Source organism: Hyperolius riggenbachi, chromosome 2, assembly GCF_040937935.1.
Source record: "Hyperolius riggenbachi isolate aHypRig1 chromosome 2, aHypRig1.pri, whole genome shotgun sequence".
Classification (NCBI taxonomy): Eukaryota; Metazoa; Chordata; class Amphibia; order Anura; family Hyperoliidae; genus Hyperolius; species Hyperolius riggenbachi.
The window spans coordinates 545,485,920-545,507,940 of record NC_090647.1 but is presented as its reverse complement, the minus strand read 5'-3'; the positions used below and the strand labels follow the sequence as shown (position 1 = coordinate 545,507,940).

The following is a 22,021-nucleotide window of genomic DNA, read 5'->3' as shown; positions in this document are numbered from 1 at the left end:
GATAACCTGGCAGCAGGACAGCACACCCAGCAGAAAGCCAGACGAGCCAGCGCAGAAGCCAGGTATCTCTGCCTAGTTATGTTTAAGTGACACTGCCTATTTATGTGATATGCTGCACTTTTTTTAAAAATTAATGGTGAGGGGGGCTTCATCCAACTTTTTGCTGTGCAGGCCTACTTAAACTGCTGTTAAGTTCATGTAAATGTGGCTCCATCCATGACCACTCCCACATTCTGGTACGTGGCCACACCCATTTTCCGTGTGGAGTGCCCAAAAGTGCCTCAGATCTCTTAGGATCCTAGCAACGCCCCTGGTGCCTGCTATTGAAAAGACGCCGTTGGCTAACGCATATACAGTAGAACGTATCCGCTCAGGCTTTGGCGGAAAAAGCCGATTGGGTCCATGCTACTGAGCCCTTGTGCTTTAGGGCTCTTTCACACCAGAGCCCATTTTCTGCAGTGTAACGCAAAGTCGAAACTTTGCATTAACCAAGGTAAAATGAAAGTCCATAGACTTTTATATTACCTTTCACACCTGACGCTGTGTTTCAATGCGTTGTGGTTCGACACACCCGGGAGCTTTTAATCGTCGGGAATCGGTGTTTTCCCATCGGGTTGAATTAATTACTACCGCCGCTGATTACGTCGCACCGCTACATCCCGATGACACGCCGCAGGGCATATAATGCGTGCAGGAGAACGGCTCCTGCACACTTTCTAGATGTGAAAGAGCCCTCAGCAGTGCTGGAACAGCCCAGTGGAAGAAGATGAGGAGAACCTGTGGATTATCCAAAGGCTCCCATCTATTGAGGTGAGTACCCCTTAGCACGGCTAGAGGGATTGGAATGCCTCTCAATGCCCCAAATTTACTTGTGGCGGCAATAGTACCACTGGATCTGGCGCCCAAATTACCAGAATTTTCTTTTCCATATACGCCGCACTGGACCCCTGGGAACTACCTGTGGTGTTCAGTAATACAGGCTTGGTCTCCCCCATAACACATTTGTATGCAACAGATATTCTTAAAAACTTAATCAGGATTTAGCTTTTGTATAATGTGCCCTCAGTAACCTAATTACTATATTTTATGGACTATAAGACTCACTTTTTCTCCCCCAAAAGGGGAAAAAAGGTCACTGTGTCTTATAGTCCAAATGCAGGGAGTTCCCGACTTGTGAACGCCTGACAATACCAACCTCCTACCCGCCGCAGTGTCGAGGACTCCCTGTACTGTGCCCATGCAGAGGAGGACATAGGTGGGAAAACAGAGGACACAGGGAGACACAAAGGGGTATAGAGGAGGACACAAGGAGGACACATGGGGGACACAACAGGGACAGAGGAGGACACAGGGAGACACAAAAGGCACAAGGGGGCATGGGGTACAAAGGGGGCATAATCCACAAGATGCCCCTTCACTATGGATGCACCAGGTTTAGTATATATTTTTTCCTCCTGGTTTTTGTCCTTTAAACCTAGGTGCGTCTTATGGTCAGGGGCATCTTATAGTCTGAAAAATATGGTAAGCCTTAGTTTAGGTGTCCCCGTAAAAGCCTTACTATCCAGCCCCTCCACTGATCTCTTGTTTGCTTCATGGCTTTGGATCCGCTCATCTCCTCTCCACCTCCGTCCAGCTGAGGCTCCCTTCTCTCCTCCTGGCAAAGTCTCCTTTTTCCCACTGCTGAGTGAGGTTTATCTTCTGTCCTCATCTTTCTCTTATATGACATGCAGGTCTTGTCTACTCTCCTCCCACTCCTGACTGGCTCTCAGATGCAGCAGTACAGTAGTAGCAGCAGCAGCATACTACGTGAGTGTCTGTGTGTGGACTGGATCTTTGCTGATGTGTCTTTCTTGCCTCCTCCCTCAGCTGTCAGCTGCTTCTGTGCATCTCTCCTTTAATTGGAATGCCACAGCAGCATCAGCACTGGCTAAGGGGAAGCACCAGACCAGATTCTCTCCCCTGCATGCTGCGGTGTCCGTGATCAGCTCTGACTGCAGGACATTTATGCAGTGCCCCGGGACAGCGGGACAGAGCCTCCACAGTGGGACTGTCCTGGCCACAACGGGATGGTTGGGGGTTATGACAGAAAATATAGAAAGGAGCAGGGTAGGAGGGGCCTAAATACATAGCTACCTGGTAAAAATATGGATACTGCTGGCTAGGGGCATTATGTGGACATTTCAATGCAATGTACAGTGATTAACACAAAGTTTTTATTGAAAGGCCACTATGTTGAATTTAATGTCCTTTCGGTAAAATTCTAATAAGAAGGACAGCAAGTCAGTATTTTTGTTTTTGTAAGTAAAACTGGTGATTTATTTAAAATTGCATCATGGGCATCCAGTCCAAGTAAAAAGGAATAGGGGTAAGCAGCAGCTGTATTACAGGACACTTGAGAGTGTATCCCTCGTCCTGAGTGCAATTTACCCTAGAAACGGCCCTGCGCACAGCCGCAGGTTCCCTCTGGCTCTCTGAATGTCCCCGGCTGCGCAATGCTTTCTGGGGATGCGTGATGCATGCTGAGAGATGTTGTTTCCATTTATGTGGTTACAGATGCATCATTTGGCGGTTTGGTTTTTTGCGTCATGTGTTTGGACATTTTTTTTTTATAATGTTGCTCAGTTGGCTTAAGTGCTTTGTGTGTGAGTTGTGTTAGCGTCTAAATTATTTTATTATCTCTCTGAGCAGTAAGAAAGAAACACTGGCATTCCTCTCAGGCCCCTGTATTCCTCTCTTCTGCAATCAAAGACCTGTTGCACAGCTATCAAAAGTCAATAAAACAATGTGCTGGGATCTTTTGCCTGCCCACACACTGTAGACAGATTTCCAATAGATTTCAGCATTACATCTATTGGAAATCATCCCAATGCCACTGCCGGGCCACCATAACTACCCCCCCCCCTCCCAAGATTTTCCAGCGTGTCCGATCTATCCATTCAACCAAATTTGTCTGGAAATTGATCAGAACGATTGTTCAGGTGACCATGTTGCATCATTGATTCTCCTCCAATTCAGTATAAAATTATCAGATGGAAAGGTCGATCGACTGTCAAAATCAATGTATGGGCACCATGACTGTGACTCTGAAAATGGCGTACCCATGCTTTTTTTTCCTTTTTTTTAATTAAACCTTTAATAAATTAACCCTAAATTTGTGAAAGTGGCCCTTTAAATACCCAGTAGCAGCCATTTATAAGCCTGTTATATGTGAGAAACGTGTTTACAAATAATTGCCTTGTAAATTAAATTTAAATGTGTAGTTTCCTTTCCCTCTAGGAAGAAATTATAGCTCATCCACTGATTTCTGGAGAATTATGAGCCTCATTATCTTCATCTGCACCGTGATAGGACTCTTGACCTACTGCAAGTACAAGGTAAAATAGGAGAAGCCTAACTCGCAATTACTGAGGAATGCCAGCCTAATAGAAAAGTCAGGGTATTGTTTATTTAAAGCGGACATGAACTCTTGAACAGGACAGAAGGAAAACATAGAGAAATGCTCCCTGTGTAACGATTGGTGTCAGCACACAGAGTGTATCTGATTATTGATGATCTGCAGTATCACCAATAATACAGATGTTATACCTGATGATATGGTGATCTGCAGAATCACCAATAATACAAGTATAGCTTGACACAGGACACCTAATGTAGTGTGAGTGTTTGGTGCAACAGTAAGAAAGGTTATCTCCCGAGGAGCGGGAGATACAGACACTACTGCAGCCAAGGATTCCCTGAAGAGCAGGGAATTGGACTGCGCTGCAGCCAGTGGACACCTGAGGTGCAGGTGGCCTCTGACTGTGTAGACACTAACCTCCTTAAGAGGAGGAGATGGAGATTGTACTGCAGCCAGGGATTCCCTGATGGATCGGGAATCAGACTGTACTGCAGCCAAGGATTCCCTGATGGGCTGGGAATCAGACTGTACTGCAGCCAGTGGACTCCTATAGGTAAAGTCCCCTGACTGGACTGTAAGGAGGACTTCCTGTGGAGCAGGCAGCCTTTACAGCTAATGGATACCTATAGAGTTGGTGTCACAAGGAGTACAGTGAGGCTGCTCACCCAAGGGACGGGTGATAGCCAGAAGGGTCATACAAGCCAGGTCGGCAACACACGAGCAGATAAAGTACAGAGACAGAAGACTAATACGGTATCCGGGTACAGGCAAGGTTGGCAACGGGTAGACAGATAGGCAAGGTACCGAATCAGTAAGCAGGAGAGAGGTCAGCAAAGCCAGGGATCATAACAGGTATCAATATAGCACAATCCTAGTCTGAGGTGTGAGGTCCTTGGTCTCAACACCTGGGAACTAGTCTGAAGTATAACAGTAGTAACACAGTAATCTCCTAGTCTGAGGTGTGAGGTCCTTGGTCTCAACACCTGGGAACTAGTCTGAAGTATAACAGTAGTAACACAGTAATCTCCTAGTCTTAGGTGTGAGGTCCTTGGTCTCAACACCTGGGAACTAGTCTGAAGTATAACAGTAGTAACACAGTAATCTCCTAGTCTTAGGTGTGAGGTCCTTGGTCTCAACACCTGGGAACTAGTCTGAAGTATAACAGTACAATAACACAATAGCGCCTAAAGCGGAATCTGACTAAGTGTGAATTCCCAGTTCCAACTGGTTCTAACACACTGTAAGATCTGACTGAGGTCTGAGTGCTCACACGTGAGTATTCGCAACGGCAGACAACTTGCAACTGACAAGCAAGTCCTATATATACTTACAGCGCTCCGCAGCGCCGCCCCCAGCCACTCAGCCAATCCAGAGTCCAGCTGGAATCAGCTGATCGGCCTGATCAGCTGATTCCCCTTCTGCTGGCATAAAGGTCCTGTCGCCTGGCGCGCACGCGTAGCTCTCCATCTGTGTGCACTAGAAGGACCAGGCGAACCAGAGACATGTTGCTGCGCAGAAACAGCCGCCGGCTTGAACGCGGAGACAGCCGCCCTGCCGCTTGCCCGCGCGGCGGCATCTCCGCTATTCATTACACCCTTGTATGTATTTAGAGAGTGTAGCCTGTCAATCACCCCCCCCCCCCCCCCTTTATTTGTGTCTAATCATTATTTGTAATTTGATCCTCCCCTGTGTCACATGACTGTAACAGCAGGTAAGGCAGATAAGCTAATTTGAAATCATAGCTCCCAACTGTCCGTCTTTTGGAGGGACAGTCCCTCTTTGGGAGCCCTGTCCCTCTGTCCCTCTTTCCTCCTCATTTGTCCCGATTTCAGGACTTTGTCCCTCTTTCTATGTAAATATATATATTTCTCTATTAAAAATGTGTTTGATTGACTCTAAACTTTATTCCCATCCTTTACATTTGAAAATGTTAATATGAAGGAAAATTGAACCAGGATAAAAAGGGCCAGTGTGGTTTGATTTTTAAAACAACATATTTTTCTTATGGTATGTGTGACTAGGGGTGTGTCAGGGGCGTGATTAGGGGTGTGGCTTAAGTGTCCCTTTTTCTCATCTCAAAAAGTTGAGAGGTATGTGAAAGTACAGGCTGTTAACAATATGTCTGCTTCCATGAATCAGGAAGTAGAAACAGTGCAGATTTATTGCAGGATTTGTATCAGCTGTAACAAAGAAATGTTTTTTGCTTAAAGGTTATTATGCTGTGTATCTTTTAGAGCAGAGGGGAAGTTCTGAGTTTAGGTCCACTTTAACATAACAAAAGGGTATAAAGCCAGAATTTTCCATAAGCCCCTTTAACCTGTAGATTAGAGGAACATGCCCGCTGGTATTAGCCAGAGATTGTGGAGCCCACTGAGAAAGAGCTCCGCTTCCTGTGCTAGGCAAATAATTCTGATCTGATGCAAATTTTATGTTCTTTTTAATGTTAATTCATGCAGCTTAAAAATGCTGCAACAGATGATGAATTCCGTTTGTCCATTTTCAAGCTGCATACATTTGCATAAAATTGCCATAACATTTACATCAGCTCATAATTATGTGCATCTCACTGACCATCAGTGGCATAGCTACAGGGCCTCTGTGACCCGATGCGGAATCTGGACGTAACCTCCCCCGCCCCCCGCACTAATTTACTAGCGACCCACTATTCACTGTTTGTGTGCGTTAGTGTTGTGCACTACGTTTAGCTACTAATATGTAGCTACTCATAATCAAAATTTAAATTAGCTCTGAGGGGAGGCGGGGGTAGCTTACCCATGCCGCCACCTTAGCCAATGCGCTTCAGTTGCGTTCCACATCATGTTTCATGTCACTCCTATGCTTCCTCCTTCAATCCGGAAGAAGGAAGCATGGGAGTGATGTGGAATGCAAGGTGAGCACATCAGGTAAGACGGCAGCATGATAAGTAGCTAGATACTCGTAGCTACACGTAGTGTACAATAGGGATGGTCGCTGCATTCCGCGGAATTCTGGCCGGAATTTGGTGATTCCGGTTCCGAAGCGACGGAACGGAATTGCTATAGCCCTAATTCGGAATTTCCGCGGAACAAAACGAATTTCCGCTGAATTTTACGGAATTCAATTTTTTTTCTCCCCTAACTGATTTCTGCCTAATAAGAAGTATTTCTACTCAATAGACTTCCACCCTCCTCCTCCCGGAGGGTCTCGTCTTCTGGGGAATTGTAGAATTTCAAAAGCCAGCTTACATACCTTGGCCGGGAAATGAACCCAGGTCTAGCGTTCGGTAGGTAGCTCTCTTCACCACTATACCACCACCAACACTACATGCTGAAGGCAGCCTAGCATGGACCATTATGATATATCCAAGAGAAAAATGAGCTTGCTTAGGGATTTGTAGGATGCCAAAAGCCAACTCACATACATTGGCCAGACCCAGGAATTGAACCCAGGCCTACCACTCTGTAGGCTGCTATCCTAACCATTATACCACCAACACAACACAACACACTACAATGCTACATGCTGAAGCCAGCCTAGCATGTACCATTGTGATATATCCAAGAGAAAAATGAGCTTGCTTAGGGAATTGTAGAATTTCAAAAGCCAACTCACATACATTGGCCAAAAATTGCGGAAAATACAATTCCGCGGAAAGCGGTGACCATCCCTACTAGAGAGAGAGAGAGAGAGATGAATCTACATGGCATTCTGGGGTTCTCTCTGGACAACTGTTGAACACAAAAGGAAAGGCCATGCCTGGGTGGGCTTGAGCCACCAACCTTGCAGTTAACAGCCAAACGCACTAACCAATTGTGCCACAGAGACTGTGTACCACAAAAATTGTGCATGCAGTTGCTGTTGAATGATTTTATGGGGATTGCTTAAAGATTTGGGTTCAATTCCCGGCCAAGGTATGTAATCTGGCTTTTAAAAGCCTACAAATCTTTAAGCAAGCTCATTTTTCTCTAGGATATATCATAATGGTACATGCTAGGCTGCCTTCAGCATGTAGTCTTGGTGGTGGTATAGCGGTTAAGAGAGCTGACTACCAAGCACTCAGACATGGGTTCAATTGCCGGCCAAGACCTGGGTTCAATTCCCGGCCAAGGTATGTAAGCTGGCTTTTAAAAGCCTACAAATCTTCAAGCAAGCTCATTTTTCTCTAGGATATATCATAATGGTACATGCTAGGCTGCCTTCAGCATGTAGTCTTGGTGGTCGTATAGTGGTTAAGAGAGCTGACTACCAAGCACTCAGACCTGGGTTCAATTCCCGGCCAAGGTATGTAAGCTGGCTTTTAAAAGCCTACAAATCTTTAGGCAAGCTCATTTTTCTCTAGGATATATCATAATGGTACATGCTAGGCTGCCTTCAGCATGTAGTCTTGGTGGTCGTATAGTGGTTAAGAGAGCTGACTACCAAGCACTCAGACCTGGGTTCAATTCCCGGCCAAGGTATGTAAGCTGGCTTTTAAAAGCCTACAAATCTTCAAGCAAGCTCATTTTTCTCTAGGATATATCATAATGGTACATGCTAGGCTGCCTTCAGCATGTAGTCTTGGTGGTCGTATAGTGGTTAAGAGAGCTGACTACCAAGCACTCAGACCTGGGTTTAATTCCCGGCCAAGGTATGTAAGCTGGCTTTTAAAAGCCTACAAATCTTTAGGCAAGCTCATTTTTCTCTAGGATATATCATAATGGTACATGCTAGGCTGCCTTCAGCATGTAGACTTGGTGGTGGTATAGCGGTTAAGAGAGCTGACTACCATGCACTCAGACCTGGGTTCAATCCCTGGCCAAGACCTGGGTTCAATTCCCGGCCAAGGTATGTAAGCTGGCTTTTAAAAGCCTACAAATCTTTAGGCAAGCTAATTTTTCTCTAGGATATATCATAATGGTACATGCTAGGCTGCCTTCAGCATGTAGACTTGGTGGTGGTATAGCGGTTAAGAGAGCTGACTACCATGCACTCAGACCTGGGTTCAATCCCTGGCCAAGACCTGGGTTCAATTCCCGGCCAAGGTATGTAAGCTGGCTTTTAAAAGCCTACAAATCTTTAGGCAAGCTCATTTTTTTCTAGGATATATCATAATGGTACATGCTAGGCTGCCTTCAGCATGTAGACTTGGTGGTGGTATAGCGGTTAAGAGAGCTGACTACCATGCACTCAGACCTGGGTTCAATCCCTGGCCAAGACCTGGGTTCAATTCCCAGCCAAGGTACATAAGCTGGCTTTTGAAATTGTACAATTCCCTGGAAGATGAGACCCTCCTCCCTCCAGGAGGTAGTGAGGGAGGAGTGAGGAGGAAGGAGGGAGTGAGGAACAAGCCTATAAGAGCCAAACTAAACTCTCCCTAGCAGAGTCTGTCAGCAGCTGTCCCTTAACTAATTAGTGTAGGCAGACTAGTGAGTAAAACGGCACAAGGACCTTGCCTTTTATAAGGGGGGTGGGGCTCCAGGAGTGAGTGCAGTCTGATTGGTGACAATGTGCCTGCTGACTGTGATGTAGAGGGTCAAAGTTCTGCTCAATAGAGCATTATGGGGCGAATCGAACTTCTGCAAAAGTTCGCCTGCTCTTGGCGAACGCGAACCACCGAAGTTCACCTGGAACCGTTCACCGGCTACATCTCTACCTTTGTCCCTCTTTCAGAACTTTGTCCCTCTTTCTATGTAAATATATATATTTCTCTACTAAAAAATTTGTTTGATTGACTCTAAACTTAATTCCCATCCTATAAAATGATATATTACTAATTTTAAAATGTTAATATGAAGGAAAATGAACCAGGATAGAAAGGACCAGTGTGGATTGAATAATAAAACATATTTTTCTTATTAAATCTTTATGGTGTGCGTGACTATGGGCGTGGCAGGGGCATGGTCAGGGGCGTGGCTTAAGTGTCCCTGTTTCTCATCTCTAAAAGTTGGGAGGTATGCCACACAGTCCATGGAACTGGAGGGACAGGCGAACCAGAGAGACCACACTGACAGCAGGCCAGGGCCAGGCAAAGAAATCCTCCTCTTCTAATCCCTCACGCTACAGGCCAGGCACATCACATGGGCAGCATGCACTCACTGTCTCTAGCTGTGCTGTGGCTCACTCGAGGAAGAGGGGAGGAGCCAGGCCAGCTAAAGACCAGTGCAGTGCCGACTGGAGGGGGCGGTGCTGTGCTGGCACATAGAGGCAGGCGGCGAAGATAAGTGATGCAGCTGGGGAGAAGAACATAGTAACGCAGCCAATAATAAGAACATTAGTAGCGAAGAAAATATTCTCATTTTTATTTTCAGTTATATAGTGTCCTTTATAACATTGCATCATTCTCTAATATTTGCAATTCACACACTACTCAGCATTGTAAATGATTTTGCAGAGCAGGCTGGTGAACTATTGACCTGTCCTCTGCTGAACAAAAAAACAATACAATGGCTTCAATTTACTAAGATCATGCTGGAGATAATAAGGCAAGAGAAAACTTACCTCCACACAGTGAGAGAGTTATCTTATCTCTTCATTCCTTAAGTTGTAACTCTGTAGTTAAGTTACCTCCTTTATAGTTAAGTTACCGCCTCTGTAGTTATTTTCACACTTAGTTAATTAACAGCCTGTCTTTAACTTTAGAATTCTGGAGTTATTTTAAGGATTGAAGAGTTAACTTAAAGACAGAAAAGTTAACTTTAGGTTTGCCTGAGGTAAAATGTTTCCTGAATACAACATGCCTTATCACCATGGTGATAACTCTAGAAACGTTATTAAAGACAGGAGATAAGCTTAGTGAATTGAGGCCAATGACTGACAGTTGAGATAACAAGCTTCAGAAGACAGAGCTCTCTGCGACTTTCAAAGTCATGGAGCTCAATGGCTCTTTTGCATAGATGACAACTGGAGCTTCTTAAAGGGGCAGTTTAGTGAAAAGTATTGTTTTCCGTTAATCACATATCAGTCAGTGTTGCTCGGATACCTCATTATCCTATTCGAGTTTGGTCGAATTCGGATAGTAAACTATCCGAATTCACTCGAAGTCGGATATCCGATGTAATCGAATATCCGATTCGACCTCGGATATCCGACGTCACTATCCGAGTCTGTATTCGAGTAAAATATTCGAGCTGGCCTTAAATAGCTTGTAAAACTGGTATTGGAGGTCAATGATGCATGAAACCACCTTTTTTATGAAGAAAAACATCAAGTGATTATGTGGTGATGTAGTAGTTATAAAAAAGGTCTCAAAAAAAGTAAATTAACTTCATGAAAAGTGTTTGCATGAGAAGGTGTGTCCAAAATGGTTGTTGGAAGTCTTCATTTACGTCGTCTTCATCTTCTTCTTCTATATCTTCTTCTTCTTCTTCTATATCTTCTTCTTCTTCTATATCTTCTTCTTCTTCTTCTTCATCTTCTTCTATATCTTCTTCTTCTATATCTTCTTCTTCTATATCGTCTTCTTCTATATCTTCTTCTTCTTCTATATCTTCTTCTTCTTCTTCTATATCTTCTTCTTCTTCTATATCTTCTTCTTCTTCTTCTATATCTTCTTCTTCTATATCTTCTTCTTCTTCTATATCTTCTTCTTCTTCTTCTATATCTTCTTCTTCTTCTTCTTCATCTTCTTCTATATCTTCTTCTTCTATATCTTCTTCTTCTTCTATATCTTCTTCTTCTTCTTCTATATCTTCTTCTTCTATATCTTCTTCTTCTTCTATATCTTCTTCTTCTTCTTCTATATCTTCTTCTTCTTCTTCTTCATCTTCTTCTATATCTTCTTCTTCTATATCTTCTTCTTCTTCTATATCTTCTTCTTCTCCTTCTATATCTTCTTCTTCTATATCTTCTTCTTCTGTATCTTCTTCTTCTTCTATATCTTCTTCTATATCTTCTGTTTCTATATTTTTTTCTTCTATATCTTCTTCTTCTTCTTCTTCTTCTTCTTCTTCTTCTTCTTCTTCTTCTTCTTCTTCTTCTTCTTCTATATCTTCTTCTTCTTCTTCTTCTTCTTCTATATCTTCTTCTTCTTCTTCTTCTTCTTCTTCTTCTTCTTCTTCTTCTTCTACTATATCTTCTTCTTCTATATCTTCTTCTTCTATATCTTCTTCATCTTCTTCTAAATCTTCTTCTTCTTCTTCTTCTTCTTCTTCATCTTCTTCTATATCTTCATCTGCTATATCTTCTTCTTCTATATCTTCTTCTTCTTCTATATCTTCTTCATCTTCTTCATCTTCTTCTATATCTTCTTCTTCTATATCTTCTTCTTCTTCATCTTCTTCTTCTTCTTCCTCTTCTTCTCTATCATTATATTATGTGTCTTGGTTTTCCTTTCTTTTGTAATATTTTTTTTTACTTCATTTTTGGAAATATTTTATTGTAATAACACCATAGTTATATTTGTGTTGATGGCATAATAGGTAGGTAGTGGCACATTGCAAGCCACAGCGCCTTTTTCTGTGTACCCTGGCGGTGGTAAAACACAGACATCAGCAGGAGGAGGAAGTAGTAGTTGCAGCAGGCTTGCAGCTATTTGTAGTGTGTGGTAATAGTCGGTCGGTACTCGGTAGGAGAGTGGGTGGGCAGGTGGCAGTAGAAAATAGTTCTTCTTCTGTTCTCCCTGGCAGTGGTAGCAGCACACAGACAGCAGAAGCTCAATGCAGCTACAGGAGGAGGAGTAATGTGTGTCAGGCAGTGTGATGTGACTGACATAATAGGCCCTGGTACCTAGCGGTGGTAACAGGGCCATAAATGAACATCATGAGGTTCCAGACAGCGGTCGTAAAGCCCACATTGTGTCCAATACACAATTGGGACAGCACAGTTTTCAACCCGGACACCTCTAAAATAATTACAATTTTTTTTTTCAAATTAATGCAGCTATTTTTGAGCGTAATAGCTGCCTGGTGGCGCTTGGGCAGCAGCACCTTGTAATGTGTTCCCTTGCAGTGGAAACACACAGACAGCAGGAGGAAATATAACAGCAGGCAGCGTGAGGAGGATAAGTGTGTGTGGCAGACTGGCATTTGGCAGCAGGCAGGAGGGCAGGCAGCAAGACATAGTAGGCCCTGGGTCCTAGCGGTGGTCCCAGGGCCGTAAATGAACAGCATGAGGTTCCAGACAGCGGTCGTGAAGCCCACATTGTGTCCAATACACAATTGGGACAGCACAGTTTTCAACCCGGACACCTCTAAAATAATTACAATTTTTTTTTTTTTCAAATTAATGCAGCTATTTTTGCGCGTAATAGCTGGTGGCGCTTGGGCAGCAGCACCTTGTAATGTGTTCCCTGGCAGTGGAGAGGAGACACAGATAGCAGGAGGAAATATAACAGCAGGCAGCGTGAGGAGGATAAGTGTGTGTGGCAGACTGGCATTTGGCAGCAGGCAGGAGGGCAGGCAGCGAGACATAGTAGGCCCTGGGTCCTAGCGGTGGTCCCAGGGCCGTAAATGAACAGCATGAGGTTCCAGACAGCGGTCGTGAAGCCCACATTGTGTCCAATACACAATTGGGACAGCACAGTTTTCAACCCGGACACCTCTAAAATAATTACAATTTTTTTTTTCAAATTAATGCAGCTATTTTTGAGCGTAATAGCTGGTGGCGCTTGGGCAGCAGCACCTTGTAATGTGTTCCCTGGCAGTGGAGAGGAGACACAGACAGCAGGAGGAAATATAACAGCAGGCAGCGTGAGGAGGATAAATGTGTGTGGCAGACTGGCATTTGGCAGCAGACAGGAGGGCAGGCAGCGAGACATAGTAGGCCCTGGGTCCTAGCGGTGGTCCCAGGGCCGTAAATGAACAGCATGAGGTTCCAGACAGTGGTCGTGAAGCCCACATTGTGTCCAATACACAATTGGGACAGCACAGTTTTCAACCCGGACACCTCTAAAATAATTACAATTTTTTTTTTTTTCAAATTAATGCAGCTATTTTTGAGCGTAATAGCTGGTGGCGCTTGGGCAGCAGCACCTTGTAATGTGTTCCCTGGCAGTGGAAACGCACAGACAGCAGGAGGAAATATAACAGCAGGCAGCGTGAGGAGGATAAGTGTGTGTGGCAGACTGGCATTTGGCAGCAGGCAGGAGGGCAGGCAGCGAGACATAGTAGGCCCTGGGTCCTAGCGGTGGTCCCAGGGACGTAAATGAACAGCATGAGGTTCCAGACAGCGGTCGTGAAGCCCACATTGTGTTCAATACACAATTGGGACAGCACAGTTTTCAACCCGGACACCTCTAAAATAATTACAATTTTTTTTTTCTTCAAATTAATGCAGCTATTTTTGAGCGTAATAGCTGGTGGCGCTTGGACAGCAGCACCTTGTAATGTGTTCCCTGGCAGTGGAGACACAGACAGCAGGATGAAATATAACAGCAGCAGCAGCAGCAGCAGGTGTATGTGTGTGTGGCAGTCGTCACTTCATGTACCCCTCTCGCCGACAACAGGGGCCATGAATTCGCCTTCCACCCAAGCCTGGTTCATTTTGAGAAACGTCAGTCTGTCCACAGACTTGTGAGACAGACGAGATCACTTCTCAGTGACGACTCCACCGGCTGCACTGAAGCAACGCTCTGACAGTACGCTGGAAGGGGGGCAGGAGAGCACTTCCAGGGCGTACTGCGCAAGCTCGCTCCAGATCGGCAGGTGCTTGACCCAATACTCCATGGGATCAACAGGGGCCACGCTGTCAAGCTCGCTGAAGGACCCCATGTAGTCAGCCACCATGCGGGTCAAGCGCTGCCTGTGACTGGAGAAGGATGCTGCTGCAGGCACCTCCTCTCTAGTCCTTGGCAGCTCTACACTCATGTAGAGCTCTTGGGTCAGAGACAGCAGGTCTGTGGTGCGCGAGCGCTTGCTGCTGGTGGATGCAGGCACCTGCTGCTGCCTCTGTGCTGGCTGGACAGTGGGGGTGGATGGCTCAGGGAAGGCTTCCTGCAAGCGCTCAACAAGGGACAGCTGCAAATCCCTCATTTGTTGCGCACGGTCTCCTCCTGCAGGCAGGAACTGGCTGAGCTTCCCCTTCAGACATGGGTCCAGCATCATGCAGATCCAGATGTCCTCCCTCTGCTTCATCTGGATCACCCTTGGGTCCCTTGCGCAGGCACCTCAGCATGTGCGCTGCCATTGGGAACAGTCTGGCCACGTCTGTTGGCACATCATCGGCAGCCCCAGAGCCGACATTGCTGTCCTCCTCTGCCTCCTCCACCTCATCCTCTCTCCACCCCCGCACCAGTCCAGCTGCGCTCTGCTGCTCCCCCTCATCAGCAGCAAGGTCAGGGACCTCCACCAACTCCGAGCCCTCCTCCTCAGAGGTGGCCTGTGAAGCTGCCTGCAGCTCCTGCTGGTCCAAGGCTGCCGCTCCCTCTTCCACCAGTGCATACAGGGCCCTGTCCAGCACACACACCAAGGGGACCCAGTCGCACACCATTGCATGGTCCCTGCTCACCATGTTGGTGGCCTGCAGGAAGGGTGCCAGGACTGAGCACACCTGCTGCATGAGCCCCCAGTCCTCCGTGGAGATGATGGACGGGAGGTTGGTGGCGGCACGCCCAGTTGCAGTGAGGGAGGCAACTGTTGCTCGTGCAACGTACTGGCTGACAGCCTGCCTCTGTTCAACCAGACGCTCCAACATCGCCAGGGTGGAGTTCCAGCGAGTTGGAACATCGAGCCTGAGCCGGTGCTGTGGCAGGTGCAGCTCCTTCTGCACCTCTTCCAGGCTCGCCACGGCTGCAGGCGAGTGCCGGAAGTGACGCACAACCTTCCTTGCCGCCTCAAGGAGTCGGTCCATCCCCTGGTAGGTCCGCAGGAACCAGGGAAGCCCACGATGCTGACATGCCTCTCGTTGAATGGGCTGAAATTGTCTGAGGGATAGGTAAGCCCTTAGCTTTGTAAGCCTTTTGGATTACTGTTACAATCCACTTTGCTATTAGTCTCGTAGAGGCCTGTTTTCCACGATTAACTCCGAAAGGAATAATGAATAATCTGTCCGAAGATCTAAATGACTTTGTGATCTCCAAATAATATTTAATTGAAGAGACTGGATCCAGAGGATGATTTTCATTCGGGTCCAATGGATCCTTGAAAGAAGGAAGCGTCCACTTCTGATTTATGTGGTAGTATGACGCAACTTTCGGAAGGAAAGCTTCTACAGGGCTCAGGACAACTCTGTCTTCGAAGAAAGATAGGAAAGGTTCTTTCCAGCTTAGTGCCTGCAAGTCAGACACCCTCCTTCCTGAAGTAATCGCCACTAAAAATGATGTTTTTAACATCAGATTGAATAAGGAGCATTTGTCCTGAGGGATAAATGGCTGACTAGATAAGTACTCCAAGATGAGAGGAAGATCCCACTGGGGAAACCTTGGCTTTCTCGGTGGTCGAATTTTTAGAGCTGCTCTAAAAAACTGTTTTACAAGGCTGTTAGTAGACCAAGGTTCTCCCAAGATCGCTGTGATGGCCGACATTTGTGACTTAAGAGTATTGTACGCCAGACCGATTTCTAGGCCTTTTTGGAGAAAAGCAAGAATATGATTTATACTCGGATTCTGTGGGTCAAAGTTGGAGAGGCTAGCAAAGTCTACAAACTTCCTCCACACCCTGTTGTAAACTGCGTTTGTTGATTTCTTCCTTGCTGATAGTAACGTTTGAACCACTTCTTGGGAACAGCCTTGATCTAAGAGTCTCTTCCCCTCAATCTCCAAGCCGTCAGATTGAGCCTTTTCAAGTTGGGGTGCAGGAACCCGTTCTGGACCAGTAAATCCGGCACCAGAGGAAGGCGAAACGGGTGATCTATCAGAAGAGATATCAGCAGGGTGTACCATGGTCTCTTGGGCCAGTCTGGAAGGACTGCTAAGACCTCTGACCTGGAGCATGCTACCTTCTGAAGAAATTTGAAAATTATCGGAACCGGGGGAAAGGCATATGCCCTTTTGAATGTCCATGGTTGAGTCAAAGCGTCTGATGCTATCGCTCCCTTCACTGGATAGCGAGAAAAGAATCTTGCCAGCTTGTTGTTCTGTGGGGACGCAAATAAATCTATCTCGGGTCTCCCCCACTTCCTGATAATTGTCCGGAAGATTGATTGATTTAGAGACCACTCGTTGTTGCTCATGAATTCCCTTGATAACTTGTCCGCTCTCGTATTGTCCTGACCTGGAAGGTACAGGGCTGATAAGTCTTGTAGGTGGATTTGAGCCAGAGTCATTATTGGAGACACCTCCCTCAGAAGCGTCCTGCTGTGAGTGCCCCCTTGACGTTTTATATATGAGACTGCAGCTCTGTTGTCCATTCTGAGTATAACTGAGGTCCCTTTTATGAGAGGAAGAAAAGTTTTTAAGACTAGGAGCGCAGCTCGCAGCTCTATTACATTGGAAACCAGATGAGGATCCTGATTTTTCCAGGTTCCCTGTACCGCCCAGCTGTTGAAAGTCGCACCCCATCCCTGGGCGCTTGCGTCTGTTGTAATTACATTCCAGTTCGGAGGGGTTAAGGGAAAGCACTTTCTTAGATTGTCCCGAGATTTCCACCATAGAAGGCTCTTCCATACTGTTGTTGAGATAAAAATCGGATAATTTAAATCTTGATCCTGCCATTGAAGAAGGACATTTGATTGGAAACTTCTGAGGTTCCAATGAGCCCATCTGACAAGAAGAATTGTGGACGACATCAGTCCTAAAATTCTCATGCAATGCCTTGCTGTCAAGGTGGAATTTGGTTGGATTGCAGATATTCTTTGAATAATAATGTCCATTTTTTCTTCTGGAAGAGCAATAGTATTTCGATTTGTTGAAAAAACTGCTCCGAGAAAAATTAAATTTTGAGTGCGTTCTAGCTGGCTTTTCTTTATGTTGAGGAGCCATCCGAACTGGCGAAATGTTTCCATCACTAAATTGCGATGCAGTATTAGCTGCCTTCTTGAACTTGCTAGAATGAGTACGTCGTCCAAGTAGTGTAACAGTCTTACACCATCCCTTCTGAGTATTGCCACTAGTGCCAGTAGAGTCTTTGTAAACGTTTTTGGCGAAGTCGACAGACCAAAGGGCAGACAAGAGAATTGGAGATGGATGCCTCCCACGAGAAATCTTAAGTACTTTTGAAATGAAGGATCGATTGGAATATGGAAGTATGCATCCTTCAAATCGAGGGAGCACATCCAATCCCCAATCTTTGTTGCTCTTATGACTGTCTGTAGAGACTCCATTTTGAACTTCGGTGTTCTGATGAATTTGTTGAGAGACTTGAGGTCCAACACCGGCCTCCACTCGCCTGTTTTCTTCTTCACCAGAAATACTGGAGAATAATAGCCCGTGAATCTTTCTTTCTTTGGGACTGGAACAGCCGCTCCTTGAGATACCAAAGATTTTACATATTCTAGAAGGATATGTCTTTTCTGGGGATTTGTCGGAATAGTAGTCTCTATTACATGAGGAAGAATTGGATTTCTCAGGAAGGACCATCTGTGGCCTATTGACACGACTTTCCTGATCCAAGGGTCTGAAATCCTGTCCACCCAAATAGAAGCATAACGAGCCAGTCTGGCACCCACTAGATCTATTTGGGTGGGAAACCCGTCAAAATGACTTCCCTGAAGATGTGGATGGCGCGGTTATTTTAGCCTTTGATGTCCTGAAGAATGTTGGTTGTGAAGACCTCCAACTGGTATTCTATTGTCTGCCCGGCTTGTATGATTTGGCATCTCTAAATTTTTGCGAAAATTGCTGTTTTCTTTGACCCCATCTTTGTTTTCTAAATTTTCTATCTTGGGGCAAGAGACCAGTCTTACCTCCCGAGACCCTAGAGATGGCTGAGTCCATTTTTGACCCGAAGAGGTTTTTCCCATCATATGGAATTCTGGTCCAAGATGCTTTTGAAGAGGGGTCCGCAGACCATGATTTAAGCCACAAAGCTCGTTTTGACATAACAGAAAAGAGCATAGACCTGCTAGAATTCCTGATTACATCCAGAGCCACTTCTCCAACAAAATCAGAGGCAAACTTTAAGTCCCTTAATGATGCTAAAATAATTCCTTTATCCGCATCTTGCTCTATCGCTTCACCTAGGTCATTGATCCAAACGTTCATTGCTTTAGAGACCGATGTCAAGGCTACGGCCGGTCTTGTAGCATCGCCAGCTGACATGTATGACCTTTTAAGATCCTGGACCAACTGTCTATCCAAGGTATCCCTGAAAAAAGCAGCATCCTCCAACGGTAGTGTAGTGTTCCTTGCAAGCCGAGCCACTGAAGCATCCACAATTGGTACTGCGTCCGTTAATGCGGCATCTTGTTCTGAGAGGGGATACATTTTCTTTAATCGATTCCTTGTGGCGGGCTTCCTGACCGTGTTCTTCCACTCATCCTGAATAATCTCTTTTACTTCATCCATGAGCGGAAAACCTACTTGAGTTTTTCCCAACTGTTTAAAGTAGACTTTCTTTTTCGGTTTTTCCTCATCCACAACATCTTCCCAACCAATTGACTGCTTGACATGTGAAACAAAAGCAGGAATTGAAGAGAAATCGATCACCGAGTCCCAATCTTCCGAAGCTACTGACTCGTCATCTGATTGGTCATCCGAATGCTTGCGAGCTGACCTCTGTGATCTTTGATGCTCCGAATGAGCTTCCTTCCCCATCTGATCTACTGCATCCTTCACCGTTCTTTTGATCAATGAAGTAAGATCACTGCTCTCTCCTGCTATCTCTCCCAAGCAGGACCTGCAAACCAATTTATCAGGGAGACGGTCCTTTCCACATAGCCAGCATTGACTTTCTGAGGGCCTGATTGATTTCTTCGTGCACTTGCGATGTGGAGGTCTACGTCCTTGATCACTGCCAGATGAGCTGGAGGGAAATCTTCTTGAATAAGATCTTTTCCTGTCACTTGGGCTTTTTTCAGAGGCATCTGATGATTCTGAGTCGTCGGATACATTTCCCTTACAAACAGACCTGGAAAACATAATAAAAACGTAGTATAATAAAACATTCTCCACCTGGAGAGCACCAGCCTCTTTAACTTACTCTCCTTACCTTGCATTATGGTCTCTATTGTTGATATGCCTCCGCATAGCAGAAATTAGGCAGCTGTGGACAGAACAGAAAAGGCTATATTAGCCATGTCCGCCATAGACAGCCTTTAGCCATCATTATTTACAAAAGAAAGCGCTTTGTCTTTCAGCATTACCCACCTTTACTGGGGTGAAGAGTAATATAGGTCACACAGAGAAAGCAGGCGTCCGCTCCGTCCGCTATACGCGTTAGTTCTGGACGCCGAGCGGACATCCTGCGCTGCTTTTATTATTGTCCCCCGTCCAGAGTATGGCCGCCGCTCCACTTCCAGATCCGGCTGCCAGCAGGCAAGGTAAACTTTGTTTCCAACCGCAAGATGGCCGACAGCCTCGGCAGACGCGCGCACATGCGCAGATTGGCAACTCCAGTTCCGGAAACCCGGAAAACAGGCTTGGAGAGCGCGGACGGGGAGAACAATGCGGCGAGACACCGTTTAGGTGACAGAAGCCTGACGCTGGAGACCGGACAGCACTGATCCACTGCTCCCATCGGCCCGTTTAGGTGCCTGGGCAACAGGGCTTCAGCCAGATAGAGGCTATGACTGGCTGGGCCCGCAAAGTGCGGAGGTAAGGCTAAAGCAAAATACTATGTATACAAAAAAGGTTACTGCTAAAAAAGCAGAGATGGTCACAGGAGCAAAAAATGTATAGTCCTATCGGCGGCGAGGACAAAAAAAGGATTACTGAGAAAGGGGTGGAGCTCATTTTATAATCAGAGGTTGTCCTATCTGGCAGTTGGAGGCGGAGAACTGCCCATATGTAGGATGCCATGGAGATGCCAAGGAAAGTACAATATTCTATCTAACATAGAAGTAGTAGTACAGGAGTAGAGTAGGACAGGTGAGAGCACAGGTAAGGTAGAGACTAGAGCACAGAGCAGGGCAGGCACAGGGCCTAGCTGCTGGCTGCAGGCCTGCAGCAGCACCAGTGACAGTCTCCCTCCCTAGTCCCTAATCACACAAACTAAACTGCCTAAAATACAATCTATCTACAATACAAAGCAATACAGTTGAAGATCAAGTGTTGGAGTGTAAAAACGCTAGGTTTAGAGCAATAGAAATGCACTTGCACACAGACAAAAAGCACTGGAGCAGTTCTCTCAGTACTATCAGTCAGTAAGTCGCAAACAGGACGAGTGAGGCAAGATGGCATCCGCTATTTATAGAGGGGGGCTTGGCCAGGCTCCCCCTCTGTGATTGGCTGCAGTCAGAGGGCTGGGAGCCCTCTGATTTGCTTGTGAGGACTCGAGGTGACGTCTGTCGTGACGCTATCCGAGCTCGTGACGCTATCCGAGCTCGGATAGCTAGGATATCTCCGGATATCTGCTTGCTATCCGAGTGCGCTCGGATAGCACAGCCCGGATAGCTAATACTATTCGAGTTCGGTATTCGAGCTCGAATAGTGAAAAAGAGCTAGGATTATCCGAGTACCTCGGATAGCCTAGCTCTGATGAGCACCACTGATATCAGTTATTTAATAACTAGCTAAGTAAATAGACAAAGCAGGCTGCTAATTAGTTAGTTACTTAGCAGCCTGTTTTTTTTTTTTACTTAGCTAGTTACATGTGAGAACAGCAAGGCTCTCTGAGTGAGCCAGCCGTTATAAATCAGTATGATGCAATGCAATATAATGAGCTGAGGAGTGTGGAGGATTTATTTTTTTTAATTTTCATATTGTTTTGGACACACCCCTTGTACAATAATAACATTTGTCCCATTTTCTCTTTGTTGCAGAGGGGCGTCTCTTGAACAAGATCAGTGTGAGCAAATAATTCCTATGTCAGAGATTATGCTGCAACCATTGATGGCCTCCTGCTTCTTCAAGGGGCCCTGTAGTGACACATCACATGATAGAATGGAGTAAATCATTCAGGATATCCATTTTTAACTTAAATATTTTGGCTTCACCAAGCATCATAAGCACATCCTATAGCTGTATATTGCTGTATATTGGTATGTAGCTCTACACTCCCACTGAAGCTTAGCCTAGGCTGTTGAATCCCCCCACCCCCTTCCCTCCAAGCATTCTGGGAGCTTATCTATATTTATATATATTCTACTGGCTTTATAACTCTCAGTATATGACAATTGTGCAGAGATCACCTGGCAGAACTAAAGATGTCACCACCAGGGGATTCATTTCAGAATGTAAATCAGGGAGAGGAAAGATTTTACTCAGGACAAACACAGATTAAATAATCTATAAATGAAAATTGTAAAAAAAAATAAGCAGTTTTATCCTTATGTTATTTTGACTACAGTTCCACTTTAAAGGAATGCTGTAGGGGGGTCGGGGGAAAATGAGTTGAACTTACCCGGGGCTTCTAATGGTCCCCCGCAGACATCCTGTGCCCGCGCAGCCACTCACCGATGCTCCGGCCCCGCCTCCGCTTCACTTCTGGAATTTCAGACTTTAAAGTCTGAAAACCACTGCGCCTGCGTTGCCGTGTCCTCGCCCCCGCTGATGTCACCAGGAGTGTACTGCACAGGCCCAGTATGGTCTGCGACTGCACAGTACGCTCCTGGTGACATTAGGGGAAGCGAGGACATGGCAACGCAGGCGCAGTGGTTTTCAGACTTTAAAGTCTGAAATTCCAGAAGTGAACCGGA

General features: G+C 45.7%; 1 protein-coding gene across 1 annotated transcript in view; it reads left to right on the top strand.

Annotated features, from left to right (window-relative positions):
• The window catches only part of LOC137545106 (cell surface glycoprotein CD200 receptor 1-like), a 69,489-nt gene extending 47,925 nt beyond the window's left edge, over positions 1-21,564 (top strand). Inside the window, exons 4-5 of the mRNA XM_068266218.1 lie at positions 3,277-3,374; positions 21,146-21,564. Of these exons, the coding sequence (XP_068122319.1) occupies positions 3,277-3,374; positions 21,146-21,160 (113 nt within the window). The 3' untranslated portion in view covers positions 21,161-21,564. The remainder of the gene's footprint in view (positions 1-3,276; positions 3,375-21,145) is intronic.
• The last annotated feature ends 457 nt before the right edge of the window (positions 21,565-22,021 follow it).